At 35.2% G+C, this 16168-nt stretch overlaps 2 protein-coding genes across 2 annotated transcripts in view; one reads left to right on the forward strand and one right to left on the reverse strand.

The window, feature by feature from the left end:
* Positions 1–14961, forward strand: part of LOC136819363 (phytanoyl-CoA dioxygenase, peroxisomal-like) — a 29301-nt gene extending 14340 nt beyond the window's left edge. Inside the window, exons 2-6 of the mRNA XM_067075599.1 lie at positions 4055–4206; positions 5065–5212; positions 5669–5868; positions 6336–6467; positions 14162–14961. Coding sequence (XP_066931700.1) covers positions 4055–4206; positions 5065–5212; positions 5669–5868; positions 6336–6467; positions 14162–14224 — 695 coding nt within the window. The 3' untranslated portion in view covers positions 14225–14961. The remainder of the gene's footprint in view (positions 1–4054; positions 4207–5064; positions 5213–5668; positions 5869–6335; positions 6468–14161) is intronic.
* On the reverse strand, positions 1316–2823 carry LOC136819365 (chromosome partition protein Smc-like). Its single transcript, XM_067075601.1, has 2 exons — positions 2601–2823; positions 1316–2229 (listed from the first exon to the last, which is right to left on the reverse strand). Exons 1-2 carry the CDS (start codon positions 2702–2704, stop codon positions 1539–1541), a joined length of 795 nt encoding a protein of 264 aa, XP_066931702.1. The 5' UTR covers positions 2705–2823; the 3' UTR covers positions 1316–1538.
* Positions 14962–16168: the final 1207 nt, after the last annotated feature.

The following is a 16168-nucleotide window of genomic DNA, read 5'->3' on the forward strand; positions in this document are numbered from 1 at the left end:
CGAATTTGATATTTTTACAGTGTTACTACAAGTGTAATTTGGAACTACTTTATAAGAACAACAAACATGTAATAAACACAGATTTATGTAAAGAAAGAAGTACTAGATGTCTTGCTTTGTTTAAGCTCTTCCAAGCAAAACAAAGTGAATATCGCAAAAAATAATACTGCTATTGTTTTCGAAAACATGCGAAGCTTCTTATTGGTCAAACGCTGAAATTCTATTGTAATGTCACGCGACCTAGGTAGGATTTGCTACCTAACTACGGCCAATGCACGACATCTAGCACATCGGGCTTTTTAAATCTATGGTAATAGACCTTTTCATAAATCATTTCGAGTGCAATGACTGTCTCGTTTAGAAACCATTACCAAGGTGATTAAATCCCTTGAGTCTTTAATGTTACTTTTGTTCAACTTCTAATGAACTCCTCTAGGAATCAATTACCATGGTAAAACGAGGCAGGCGTTACTGGTGACGTAATTTATCGAAAAGTTCGAACAATATTTAAGAGTAATCAGCCTAGAATGATTTTGAATTTAACCAAATTAAGTGTTCGACTAAAGACCAGTATCGTGGTGGCAAGGGGAGGCAGTGCCCCCTCCCCCAGCGGCCGATTTTTTTGGGGGCGCCGAAATACAAAGGGCGCATAAAGACGCCTCTGATTACTAATTTCGGCGCCCATTTGCTCTTTTACACCTAAGATGTAGCAGTTTTCTCCCAAAAAGAGAGAAAATACTCCAAAATTTGCTCGCGTAATTTTTAAAACCATTTACTTTTTATTGGGACGCTAAAATCAAAATTTACTAAAATTGCCTCCCCACGTTTGCTCGAATTTTAGTCGATCCACCACGCTAATGTAGAAGACCTAACTGGTACAAAGATTCAACACACAGTGGTCCGTCTTCAAACGAAACCAATTTTAGGCTCAAGTTGCTAATAAACTAAAAATGGCCGAATCTTCGTCGGTCATGAAGTTTAGTCAAAATGAAGCATGAACTAGTCACGTGACTTAGGTAGCATTCCCTACCTAACCTCGGCACACTTTTTAGCTAAAGCACGACATCTAGCCCTTCGGGGTTTATAAATCTATACGTATCCAGTATCTAGTCAAAAATGAGCGTGACGTAACCCACCCCTTCCTCTGGAATGGCCGTATAGCATGGATATCATCTTATATTTTCAAGGGCACTTTCTATTAGGATTAATTGGGGACGAACCAGATTCTTTGAGAAAATATCAAATAGAAAATAGATCAATAGAAATGCAAATATAATTGAGTTAAATAATCAAGATTTTTTTGCTAAAGGTTTTGTTTTTAAATAAGAGTGATATCGTTTGCTTACTCATCAATTTTAATTCACAAGCTTTTTCACATTGGATTGACACGGATGTGGAGCAAGATTGGTCAGAAAGAGGAAAAGAAAAACATTTCTTTGCTTATATATCATAACATAAAGGTACACACTGTCCTGATATAAAATATGTGTCTGATATGAAACGGAATCATTTATGTAAAAATAAAAGCTTTAATTTTGTCAGTCAAAATGTTTTGCTAAATCAAGTTTCTTTTTAATCATAGTTCGGAATTTTTTGCTCTCTTCATCAAAAATTCTAAATTCAGCTTTATTTGCCGCAGTCTCATCGCTTCCCCAACGATCATCAGTTTGCACTGTTGAAATGCCACATTTGCTTTTCACGTTATGAAGTTCTGCTTTACATTTTCCGTGTTCTTTTGTTATTTGCAATCTTTTTGTTCGAGCTTCTTTCAATTTTGTGGATAAATTCAAATTCTCCTTCTGCATTTTCATTAATTTGGCTTCGGCTTCTTTGCATTTACGTTCTGCTTCTTTGTCAGCATTTTCCATTTGTTTCATCTTTGCTTTGTCTTTTAAGCATTCTCTATTCACTTCAATCAAGTCACGATACCTTTGTCTTATCTGGTTCAGCCTCGTTTTAAATGTTTGGCACTTTCCCTTATTACTTTCAGCCTTGGCTTCCGTTATAAGTTTTTCCAATTCGGTAATAGTTTTCAAGTATTTTCTTGTCTCCTCTACTTGTTTCGTATATTTCTCCTTTAGCTTTTCGTAATCGGCTCTATAATTCTTGTCCTTTTGTTCCCCATGCTCTATTTCCAAGTGGCGATATTTCAATTTCAAATCTTCATAATTTTGCAAAGATACTTCGTGTGTTATTCTGAGTAGATCGTAACCTGCTTTGGCCTTGCATCTGTAAAGAAATACAGCAAGATCAAACACTTATTGTCTGATTAAGCCATTACAATTTGATTCATTACCCTTTTACCAAAGATCGCCGAAATTGGTTTTTGCCAAAATATAAAAGATTGCAACCTGATAGCCTCTAAATTTTGACTAAAACCTTCATTTTTAGAAAACAAAGAAACAATTAACAATGCCTTTCGCCAAAAATACTGCTCAAAAAAGTTGCTGCCTCACCGAAAAATATTCCTCGCCGAAAAATTTTCCTCGCCGAAAAATGTTCCTCGCCGAAAAATGTTCCTCGCCAATTTTAAGTATTTTAGGATATTTTCTACTAGCCAAAATTAACTGCGGCCAATTTTACTTGAGAATTTCACTTACAATAATATCAGAAATATGCTCAAAAAGATCAAACCATCTACATCAACATATCCATTCTCATTTTCGTCATTTATCTTCAGTAACATACAGTAAAATATTATCATAATTGAAATATAGAAATATAACTCTATTGGGACATCAAAAGGAAATCCTATCCTTTTTGCTATAATCTTTATAAAAATTGAAATGTAACTTTTTTCCAAATGGTTCACTAATGATTGCAACAAATGCTGAAACATTTTGAGAAAAAAATATACCACTTTACTATAAATCTCCTCTCTAAATAAGTGAGGTTTATCTTACCACTCGTTAAAAGACACATATCATGTCAAATTTGTCAATGCGACATGGAATTCCAGGAATTTCATTCAAAATGATGTGGTTTGAGAAAAGTAACAAGCTTTATTAAAACATCCCTTAACGTATTAGCAACATCAACAATTGTTATCATATCAGTTTTAGCCTGGATATCCATCTTCCTAAATTGATTTGCATTCTAAGCAAGAAGGCAGCGCATGCGTACTTTGTCAAATAAATCAATCGTGTGCAGTTAAGAATTTGCAAACCAATGGTCTACAGACGGTATATAAAGATAAGTTTACATTTGGATATCCAATCAGTTTTTTAACTTGCATAAAAAACCTTAGTGGCCATAGTTCAGTGGTAGAGCATCCAGCTACGGTTCGCAAGGTTGTGGGTTCAACCCCCAACCGGGTCATACCAAAGATTCCCAAAATGGTACTTGATGCCTCTCTGCTTGATGTTCAGCAATTAAGAAAAGGATCGAGGGTAAGTGGAGCAATCCAGGGAGAAAGAGTGGCGCCTTCCCCTAACTTCGGGTAGATAGCTATCAAAAGAGGAGCCTTATGGTCGCAAACTTACTTACTTATTAACTCAACCTAATCTAACACTTTCCAAGGAACTTAAACAACTTGTCGCGCATTCACACAATCCTTTATCGGAATTCACCAAATTCTGAATTTTCAGGAAATAAGAGAACATTTTTTGGAGAGAAATCGAGAAAGTTTGACGCATCGAAAATTGAGGGGGAAAAAGTAAACAATTTAACCCACTCACGCAAAGTTCTGTGTTTAACCGCAGACGGGTCATAGGAAAGGGTCAATAGAAAGTAAGTGGAGAAATCCGGGGAAAGGAGTTACGACCTCTGTCTTCGGGTAGAAGACAGCAAGAAAAGGGGAACCTTCGGGTTCGGTCGTGAACCAACTTTCTTTTAGAATTTGAAAGGTTTCATCGTTACAGTTAACTCGAACCTCTATAATTCGAATCTTTATTTAATTCGAATTAAAACATTGGTCGCCTTGCTGGACAGTCGTTATAAAACACCTTCCGTATATCGAAAATTTCTGTAATTTGGAGAACATTGTTGGTTCCATCAAGATCGAATTAGATAGAGTCAACAGTTAATTCAATTCATTTCTTTTCTTTTGTCATAGATGTTGACCCAGAGCGAGTGATCAACAAGATACAAGATTATCAAGCAGATCCAGAGCTATCCAGTTATTTCCGTCTACCACAGATCTTAAAATATGTGGAATGTTTCACTGGGCGAGATTGTTCAGCTGTACACACCATGCTTATCAATAAGGTATATACATACAGTTGCTCCTCTCTAATTCAATCTTCAAGGGGCCAAGACTTTTCTTCGAATTATAGAAAGTTTGGATGTTTAGAGAGCATTTTACATCACTTTCCAGCTTAGGGGCAATATTTTAGTTCGTATTGAAGATAGATTCGAATTATAGAGCTTTGAATTTTAAAGGAGTTGACTGTATGAACCATTAAACAAAACAGACAATATAACCTTCCCTTAAACTGGGGCTGTATAAATCATTTATCTTTATCGGATACATTTCTGGTCGCAGGGAATGCGTTGGTAAGTTGGAAATACTTACCCCTGGGATATTTTTAATTTGTTAGAACAAGGGTGTTTATTATATTGAGACAATTAAACCCTTTTTGGGTCCATAGTCTGTCAGTTTTACGCTACGATGACGAATACAGTTTTTTTAGAACCGCTAAATTTTTTGACGAGGCTCGACTGTTCTCATTTGTGATTGTGCAAGTTATGCCTAAATTTTTTATTTCTTAAGGCAAAATAAGTACCTTAGGTTTGATACCCTATTTTTACTATTTTGACCAAGCCTCGTCATTGTATTTATTAAATTGTTTTATTTTTGACATTGTTGGGCCAAAATTGCTCTTATGAAAATGTATTTTATCATTTGTGTCAAACAACAGGACAGGATCGAGTCCATGGCGCACGCCACCGGGGGGGGGGCAGGTTAGCCATGGCCCCCACTTTTTTACAAAATAAAATTATTTGGTTGCGCCTCCTTAGACTATATTCGTTGCCCCCCCCCCCTCCCACTTTCAATTTCATGGCGTGGACCCTGGAGTCAAGTATTGATGGAATTACCTATAACAAAATTTCTCTCTGATATAGCCACCAGATCCAGGGACGAAGTCATCTCGTCATCCTCTTCATCAAGATTTGTATTACTTTCCATTTCGACCAACCGATCGCATTGTTTGTTCATGGACTGCCATGCAGAAAGTGCACAGGAATAATGGCTGTCTTGTTGTACTACCAGGTTTTTTCTATATTTATATTGTATGGCACCTTTGGGGAAACTTTGGCAAAACATTTTTTAAATGAACTATTATCGAAGTATTGTTTGCAACTAAATTTTTTTTATTCCGACATCAATTTTTTGGAATTGATCAGGAACACGGAGTACGGGAATTTTTTTGTTGGACTTTCAAAATCCTTCCAAGGCTTTCACTGAAATTCGACAATCCCCATATGACATTTGCAGGCTTTCAGAATATGACACACTTACCTTTCGTTCATTTCTTCAGTAAGACTTTTGTTCGTAGCTCTTGGACCACTTGATTTAAAGATACATAAACCTTTTTTAAAACCCTTGCAAGTTCTTATGCAACTTTGAAATTTTGAATTTCCTAAGAAAAATTGACTTTTTTCAAAAAAAAGAACGACCTGTACGAGAAAGGTTTTAATCCTGAAAATGATTTACTTTCACCATCAGGTACTCACACTGGAGAATTACTTCGCCATGGTTACCCAGAATGGTCTGGTGGAGTGAACAAGATGTACCATGGAATCTTAGATTACAAAGTGGACGATAAAAAGCTGGTCTATCTGGAAATGGAACCTGGAGATACGGTCTTCTTTCATCCCATATTGATTCATGGATCAGGTACCAATCGCACCAATGGATTCAGAAAGGTTTGTTTACTATACTGTGTTTAAAAGGTCTTCAGTCTCAGAAAGATTTTCGTCTCAGCGAAGTATATAGGTTTTTCCGTTACAAAAATCTTCATAATCTACCGAAATCTCAATAAATTGTTTGTTGATTTGCTCTGTAAAATCCAATTTCTCAGCCGAAAACCCGTATTTTGACCACTAAATGAGCTTTATTATTTAATATCGTAAGATTGGATTAGATTGATTCAAAGAGGACTTTTGATGTAGCTGAGTTTTGGTACCCCTTTTTTCTGAATGTCCCTTAGTTCTTAGATATAGGATTCTTTCCCAAACTCAATATAGATGTGTTAAATTGGCCCATAAATATTAAAAATAAATGCCAGAAAATCGTTTGGTCCGTCTAACGGGGGATATTTTATCACTGTGAAAGCTATACGAATTTACTCCGGTTAAAAGCTTCCTTCCCTCATTTGTATTCTCCTTCTCAGGCAATCTCATGTCATTATTCGACATCCCATTCACATTACATTGATGTCAAAGGGACGATACAAGAAGATTTGGCCAAAGAGGTGGTTAATGTGGCTGAAAAGAAGTTCCCCAGTGGTGAATGGGATATACAGGTACTCATTATTTTATCTTTTTATCTAACCAGGGGGTATCAGGGTTGAGGGGTTAGCTATGTGCTGATCTTTTGAGATATTTTTTTCTCCAGCTTTTGAAAAGTCATCTTCTTCTTCTTTTGAATTTTTTTGACTTCCTGATGAAAAAAAGAAAAATCCAACCCGTAGAGATTGTTTTTGACTCTTTTTTTATGACTTTTTGTCGAGTTGTTACGTGATTGATCTTTTGAGATATCTTTTCTCCAACTTTTTGAAAAGGATCTTCTTCTTCTTTTGAATTTTTTGACTTGCTAATGAGAAAGAAAAACCAATCCGTAGAGTCCTATAAATTAATAATCAATTTATAGGACTTAGTTTGATATAGAATAGAATAGAATTATTTGTTCGTTGATTACAAGCTTTTCTCGAGATTGGCCGATTTTCGAAAAATAGATCTTTTGGGTAAATTTCAGCTAAAAAAAAGGGTTTTTTGGACTTTTTGAAATATTGAATCATTAATTTTTCTAATTTTTTGTATGAAAGTATAGGGTACCATCATAGGTAAAAGATGGCTCAAGCAGATTTTCGCAAAAAAAACTTTTCGGCTCAAAAGACGCATCTTTATCTATAAGAATCACTGTTCATAAGTACATATCATGTACTTATTAATGTTCTTAGTCAAATTACTCAATTTTCTATTGAGATAGATATTTTTTTGCTCATGAAAGCTTAATTTTGAAGAATATTTGTGGTGATTCTCTAGTAAAACCTTTGTTTAGTATATTCAATCTTTCCATCAATTCTGGCATTTTCCCATCACAGTGGAAGAAAGGCAATGTGGTTCCTGTCTATAAAAAGGGAGACAGGAGCATAGCTAAAAATTACAGACCAGTTTCTCTTCTTCAGTGTTTGGAAAAATATTTGAAAAGTGTATCTATGATGCACTTTACAGATATTTTGAAACAAATAATCTATTTTCTCCATGTCAGTCTGGATTTCGGGAGGGTGACTCTTGCATTTCTCAGTTGTTGTCCATAACGCATGATATTTTTACAGGGTTTGACGTGAACCCTTCTTTAGATACCAGGGGTGTGTTTTTAGATATTTCAAAGGCATTCGACCGGGTTAGGCATGATGGCTTAATTTTCAAACTCAAATCTTATGGGGTAACCGGACCTCTGCTTTCCTTAATACGTAACTTTCTTGATGATAGGCATCAGAGAGTTGTGTTGAATAGGAAAACGTCTGAGTGGAAGAAGATCAATGCTGGGGTACCTCAGGGCTCGATTCTTGGTCCTTTATTTTTCTTAATCTACATTAATGATCTCCCATTAAACCTTGAGTCAAAACCTAAAATCTTTGCTGACGATACCTCCTTATTCTCCCTTGTGATGGACCAGCTCTTGAGCCTTGGGGTACTAAACAGAGATCTTGCCAGGATAAGTGAGTGGGCTCGTCAATGGAAGATGTCTTTCAACCCAGACCCTTCTAAACAAGCTGTGGAAGTCTATTTTACCTGCAGAATCACTCCTGCTAATGTTCCAGTAATCTCCTTCAATAACACTAACATCGCTGTCAGTGAGCACCAAAAACATCTTGGTCTTATCTTAGATTCAAAACTTTCTTTTGATTACCATCTTGAGGAGAAGATAAAAAAGGCCAATAAAGGTATTGGCCTTATTAACAGACTTCGCAAACATGTGCCTAGAAGATCTCTTCTTACCATCTATAAATCTTACATTACACCTCATCTTGACTACGGTGATATCATATATGACCGCCCAGGAAATGCCTCTTTTGTGCAAAAGCTTGAATCCATCCAAATAAATGCCTGCTTAGCTATCACAGGTTGCTTTCGTGGAACGTCTCAGGAGAGAATATACTCTGAACTTGGCCTTGAAAGCCTTGCTGACAGACGCTTTGCCAGAAGAATGATATTTTTCTATAAAATCATAAATAACCAAGCTCCATCTTACTTACGTAACTATCTGCCAGCAAGGCTTACAGAGCCAGTTAAGGGCTCTGACCATAGTGAATTTTTCATAATTTCCGTGTTTAAAATGTGTTATTTGACTGATGTAACCAACAAAACTATGGCATGTTATACATTTTCTATTATACAAACTATTCCTAAATCTGAAAATTCAAAAATTGCATTGAGAAAATTTAATGAAGAAGAAACCGAAGACTTTAGCGAGGAAGAGTATTTCAACTTTGAAGAGCTTAGTTTCGGCGAAGAAAAAATATTTTGAAAAATTTTTCGCAGTAGATGGTGTATCTTTTACCGAACAATAAAAATTTTTGCGGAAAATTTTTGTAAGTGCTTCTTTGTCTCGAAATCTTCAAAATAGTGGTTTTTCATCAATTTTTCATCCGGATTTTGCTTAAAAAAACAGTCATAACTTTTGACACATCTTTTTAGAAAAATTTTCCGCAAAATTTAAAATAGTCCAATTCTTTGCGGACAGTTTGAAAAAAGTTTGAAACAAAAAGGTTAATTACCCATTAAAACTTAGCACTTTTTATAAAAGAAGGTGATGCAACATATTATTAACGTCTTTTTAAAGTTCATAACGTCATTTTTGCAATTAAGTTCTTAATTACTCTTAAGGGGTTTGATTAAAAAGCAATTTATAAAGACAATTCTTTGTTAAAAGTGTTAAAGAACCTAAAACCTAGCTTTTACGTTCAAATACTTCATAATCAATTTTTCGACTATGGTCAGAGCCCTTAAAATAAGAGCAAGAAATCCTATTTATCCTCTTAATATACGAACTGAGCGTTTTCGTAATACTTTTTTTCCTTACTGCATATCACAGTGGAATGTCCTGGACGCGAATATAAGAGATCTACCTTCTGTTAAGACCTTTAAGAATGCAATTTTAGAATTTTTGAGACCCAAACAATCTCGTGTTTTTGATGTTTCTGACAATCAAGGTGTAGTCTTTCTAAATCGACTTCGGGTAGGGTTCAGCCATCTCAACGAGCACAAATTTAGGCATGGTTTTCGTGATACTTTAGACCCTTTTTGTGGTTGTCGAACTAACTCAGTTGAAAATACTCAGCACTTTTTTCTGCACTGCTCTATATATTCCCATGCGAGACAATCTCTATTCGACAAACTACAAGACTTAGGTATTATTTTCCTCCCACTAAACCCTTCTTATTTTTGTCGGTTTTTATTATACGGTGATGAAAGCTTGACTTTAATTATAAATCAAACTATAATTCTTTCTGTCGTTGAATATATCCATGAATCTGGAAGGCTCAGTGGTGCGTTATTTTAGTCTACTACAACCATAGCTCTCTCCACGTCACACCTTGTTTTACTTTTTCCTTTCTTCATAGCCTTACCTCTGGCGATATAACTTAAGTTTCTAGCGGAGGGAGGGACTATATTAATGTTTAGTAGTATTTTGTATTATATGTTCGTAATGTACCCTGTGTTTATGTTTCAATAAAGAAAAAAAAAAAAAAAAAAAAAAGAATATTTGTGTTTAGACATGAAATTTTGGCCCTTAGACTTGTTTTTATAGAAAAATGGGCCGAGTCATTCGATATTTTTTGTAAGCACATTACCAATTACTTAGTTGTTAGCTTTTCTCGAGATTGGCTCGTTCATTCTTTATGATTTTTTGCACAAAGATGTATAAATATAAACTATCCACTATATATAAGCCATTGTTTATGAATATTTTTCAAACGGTTTTTATTTAGCTGATGATTGTTATCCATACGGGAGCATGAAACTTAAAGTTCCAAACAATAAATCAAAGTCTCTTTCTCTTAATTTGAGCAAGCTCTGATATCATATATCATCGAGCACTCTCAGCAGATAGAAGAAAATAGACTTTTGTAAACTATCAACTATAAACTATCAGCAATTAGCAGCCATGAGATAGACAGTAATATTCTAATGATGCGAAATTTGATATGAAATGGTTTCACTTTACAAAATTGTGCAATATTCACTGAAAGTGTAAATATTGTAAACAAACAAATAAATACTGTGAAATTAAGATTGTTCCAATATGTTCAGCAGTTTTTCCTGGTTTGTTGTTAAGAAATGTTGCACGTATAAGAAAAACCGAACCTCTCTTTTAAACAATATTTGATTGTTATTTATAAGGCCTTCGACTTCACAGCGTTTATTTTATCCCCTAGGAACTTTGAATAAAAAACAGACATGAATAATCAGACAGATTTTTGCGGAACAATATTATCAACAAGGTTTCTACTGTCAAAATCCCAACGTTTTTTTCTCATCGTATACGTCATTGCAATTGATGGATTGGCAAACTTTATTATGAATTCCCTGGTCATTGCAACTTTGGTAAAAACAAAACAATATCGATCTCCAGCTATGAGAATTATGTTGTACATGAGCATATCTGATGTTTCGCTGTCGATTTTAACACCTCTGGTGTATGTCTTACTGCTAACCAAGTATAAAGATCACCAATCGTGTATAGTAGAAATGTTAGGGCAATTCGCCTGTCAATTTTTAGGACACATTTCAGTTCTCAGTGTTGGTCTGTTGGCTTTTGATAGGTTTGCTCGGATCAAATACTTGCAGCATTATAGAATCAAAATGAGTAAAAAGCGTATTAATTTGTTGACATTTATGGTTATTGGTTTATCGCTGTTAAATGCCTGTTTACTTGCTCTTGGAACAATTTTTCGAATGCATAAAGTGTTTGCCTTATTGGTCTTTGCTATTGATGGTTTACTCCTATTTGGAGTTGTTGCTTTAAATTTGAAAGCGATGTTAACGTTAAATCAACATTGTCGAAGAGCACCAACGACTCGACTTGAAGATGTGCGAGTAAACGTGGTTGCACTCACTAAATCAATTTTACTGACTGTCATGGTTTTATACAGCATTTATATCACAGTTAATTTGACCCATCTTTTTACTTACCATGCAACTACGACATTATATTGGAAACAGATTCTCGAGTTTTCACTACATTTTGGATTGATGTTAGCTATTACTAACTCACTCGCTAATGCGATTCTTTTTGTCAAATTCAATAAAGAAAGTCATAAACTGGTGAAAGACATCTTTTGCAAGCGTGGAAATGTCAAACCACCAAGGCAATCTGGATCTGGATCCGGATCTGGAAAACCATCAGAGACAACCACTGTGTAAAGGGCTACATACTTGATACGATAGAGGATTATATTCAGATACTCGCAACCGGTAAGGGAACATCGTCAGTATTTCATCGTCGGCTCTCTCCTTTTGTTGCGCGCGATCCCCAACCACTCCAGGACTTGTTGGATCAACAATCACAGGATTGAATGGAAAATCATCTTGAGGCTGGTTTTCCGCTGCGGATGCACCTTCGGCGCCGTTTTCACCAAAAAGTGAGTATTGTTGGACATACGGCTTAAATGGTTCACCGAATAAGGATGTTTCTGTTTGAGCTTCTTTTTGGAATAATGGTTTATCAGCTGCACTGGATGTCCGGTCACCACCAAACGTCGTTACACGGTCCTCTCGAGGTGGGATACGGGATATACAGGGTCTTTTCAAAACAAAACATTCGAATTTTGACCAAAACATTCGAAAGCACATTCGTCAATATACAATGTCTTCTTTTTTTCTCAATCGAATGCGAGGAAGACAGGATACGGTTTATGTCCCATCTCCACGTGATGTCTTTCAACCAATGGAATCGCGAGAATCTTACTGATGCGGGATAATATACAATATATTGTCAGAATGCCGGCAATATATTGAAATGGTGTCAGCAATATATTGTCAATTCGATTTGCAATATTCCAACAATATAGGGGATTGTTTACAAAAAGAAAATCTCTTTTTATAATAGAGGACCTGTTGTTCACTCCGTACATTACGGTCCGAAAACTATATTGTCGAATATTGCTCACCAATATATTGTGTTGTCTAAGTAGACCTTAAAATTAATGTATTTTGTAGAAAAATTTGTTTTTAAAAAAAAGATGAATCGGAACGAAGTATATGTTTTAATGAGAAAAATAACTGAATGTACCTTGAGCAAAATAGGGTATGGGAATGTGCCACTAAACAGGATATTATTATTTGCTCCCTCACCAGCCCTAGGTGGAAAGATCATAATTTTTTTAGCTTTTCAGTCCGTGAATAAAGGGTTGATAGGTATATCACAATCATGGGATACGCGTGACTGAGTTGGGTGAAAGATTTAGTCTAAATACTATTTTGTGAAGGTGTATTAAATGTGAGTGTGTTGTGTGGCCCATTGGCCCAATCTTACCCATGTGACCTCAAAAGACGCAAAAAGTGACTAAGACTTACCCTAAGAAGTGACTCAGTTCAAATCAGTGGAAAATAACAGTTCTCAACTGAGCTTCGTAATGACCTGTTCCCTACCCAGCTGGCACAAAACGTTGTTTCAACGTTCATTTAATGTTATGTGGACGTTATGAACATTAAATAAACGTTGAAACAACGTTGTGTGCCAGCTGGGTACAGTCTATCTGAAGATACCAAAAGCTTGATACAATTTCAGTAGAACAATCAGTACATGAACATGGCCATATCTACCAACAAATTCATCAAAACTATCAAAGCAAACACTATAATATGACCAATACGTTTACTAAAACTGCTGTTTTTTTTCCATTAATTTTGTTTTCGGGGTCATATTAAGCAATTCCATTTTATATCCTTACTGGGGGTGGACGAACATTTACAGAGGGTAATCTAATAAAAATTTCCAGAGTTTAAAAGGAAAGTTGTTTTTCAATTCTAGGGGGGGGGGTTAGTTATTCTAAAACTTTCACTGGGTAAAAGAGATTCCCTTAAGAGATTTTTAGCAAATTTTGCCTTTTCCCTAGGAGTATCGGCACATTTTGAAGAGTTATTTTTAAGCTTGAAGATGTTCGTTAACCCCTCCCCTTGTATGGAAGTTAAATGACACAGCCCACTTTGAGGCAAGCGAGGTCACATTTTAGGGCAAAGTTCACATGTCGATATAGGTTTGGGGCACGGTCAAATCTTAGGCTATACTGAGACACCCCTGTCCCACAGCCCCGGTGGAGCTTTTTTTTCTCAGCTAGTGGGGATAGAGATTCCTTTTGAAATCCCAATGGGGATAGAAATTATACACGTTTTTTTTTTTATTAGAACCTAGTTTATAAGAACATATAGGCTGAAATTCGTCGAAAAATTAAGAACATCTTAAGAACATGCCCAGCCTCAGTTTGGAAAAAAATGACAAGAAACTACAATTCTTTCCTCTTTTTAAGCAGTTTTAACCGAATTTATGGGTGGATCTTCAAAAGTCGAGAGTCAAATATTGTCCAAATTTTGCCAAATTTAAGTGAACTTTATTTTGTATCATATTGTCGATTTAGAGTAGTCTGAAAAATTAAGAACGCATTTAAGAACATTTTAGGCTGAAAATTGCTAAAAAAAAATAAGCACATCCAGGCTCAGCCAAATCTTAGGTGTTCTAATAAAAAAAAAAACGTGTATTGTTGCAAGGTTAAAAAATCCAGTGGGGATGGTTTTGGAGTGCAATTTTTTAAACATTGAATTTCGAATGGGAATGAAATCAAAGTCATTTTCCAGTGGGGCTGGGATCCCAGTGGTTCTGTGACACAGGGGTGTACAGAGTGTACTTTCCAAGATTAAGCTCAAGTTTTTTTACCTATGACATCCTACCATCATTTTGAATTTATCTTCTTCTTTTTTGTCACTGTAGAAAATTTGGACGGCAAAGAGAGTTGTTCTTCAAGGACGAGATACAAATCATTCTGCTCTATGAACCAATCAAAATGTAGAACGTTGCAGGTCAAAGGTTAAACGAACTTCTAAACCAATCAGATCCCTCCTTTTCTTGTCAACTGGATGATTCTTTGATTGGATAGTAAGAATTCGAATTTAATTTGTTTTTAATTTTCATTTAATTATTTTTATACATAAATGTAGATTTTCACTTTAAAAATTCATCATTTTCATTTTTAATCGATTACGAGCTTATTAAGTTTACAAACAACAGTAATTCATTAAATTTTCAAGGGTAATCTTTCGAAGTTAGAAAGTACATTGCTGACTTGCTCCTAAATTTAAAATACAGATTTTTTTGAATTTCTTTTATAAGTTAGGTTAAATTCTGATTTTAATTGCGTATACTTCAATTCTCAAGTTATAAGCTTTTGAAGTCGAAATTCACTTTGAAAAAGTCCAAAAACTCGTCAAAAAAGGGTATCAAATTAACCATTTTTAACATTTTTCACTTGGGCTACGTTAGACAGGTTTTGGTTGCCTCACACACGAACAATTTTGAAATGAGTTTATATAAGATTTACTCTTTGTTTTGAATCCTATCACGGCCTGAACAGACCTAAAAAGTACACAAAAATTTTGAGGTCGTCACATCAGGTCATCACGCTAGAAATTATTACATAATGTTTTTAATATCGATGAAATAGAAATGAAGTTATATAATTTGATAAAAAATTACACAGAATAAATTATGTCAATACTTTAAGTAAATGCGAACTCGATCCGACTTTAACATTTTTATATGTCAGTTCCCTAGCCAGAAATCAGGGTATATATTCGATTTTTTTTTACCTACCCGTTCGTTCGTTCGTTCGTTCGTTCGTTCGTTCGTTCGTTCGTTCGTTCGTTCGTTCGTTCGTTCGTTCGTTCGTTCGTTCGTTCGTTCGTTCGTTCGTTCGTTCGTTCGTTCGTTCGTCCGTCTGTCCGTTTGTCCGTCTGTCCGTCCGTTCGTTCGTCTATTATCAGCTTTTCTCGAGATTGGCTCATTAGTTTTTCTGATTTTTGGCACAAAGATGCAAAATGGCAATGTCCAAAATGTGACGGAGCCCGATTTTCGAAAAAAAAACAATTTTCCGGACGAAAATCGCCTTTTTTCTGGATTTTCCTTGGACCTTTTCCTTATAATTGGTTGTTTTTAAATTCAAAAACATTATTAATAGCAATACCCACCATCAAGCATTTTTCAATTTTCAATAAAATTGATTTTTGAAGCCGGAACTATTTAAAAATCCTACAACCTATTTTCGCCGAAAAGACAGTACTTCTTAAATTTCTCGAGCTGTACTTTATATTTTTTTATGAAATTTTGCACACTGATGCAAAATGACGATACCTAAAATGTGACGGAGCCCGATTTTTGAGAGAAAAAAAATTTTCCGACCGAAAATGCCGGAAATATGCCAGAAATCGCCGTTTTTGCAGATTTTCATTGGACTTTTTCCTAATATTTCTTTGTTTTTTCACACAAAAACATTATTGATAACAATGCCCACCATCAAGCATGATTCAATTGTCAATTAAGCTGACTTTTGAATCCGGGACTTTCTAAAAATCGCCGGAACAACCGAGAATCGCCGGAAAAACGGTTTCTCTTGAATTTCTCGGGTTGTACTTTATATTTTTTCATGAAATTTTGCTCACTGATGCAAAATGTCAATACCTAAAATGTGACAGAGCTTGATTTTTTATTTATAAGGTGTTATGCATTTTTGCTAAACGGTAAATTTTCTGACTGATTTTTTTCATTTTTCTCCTTATTGCTATCTAACTTTCATCATCAGGTGTGTCCATTCATATATATTGGCTCTATTGTAATTTTTTTATTAAATCTTTTCAAGGGATTTCTTTTTCTGCTAGGGTAGAATAAACGTAGAAAAATAGTAAAATTTAACTTTGTGATTCCCTCCAAAGCTGCATGGCACAA

The sequence above is a fragment of the Clytia hemisphaerica genome, unplaced genomic scaffold (assembly GCF_902728285.1).
Source record: "Clytia hemisphaerica strain Z4C2 unplaced genomic scaffold, Clytia hemisphaerica genome assembly, whole genome shotgun sequence".
Lineage (NCBI taxonomy): Eukaryota > Metazoa > Cnidaria > Hydrozoa > Leptothecata > Clytiidae > Clytia > Clytia hemisphaerica.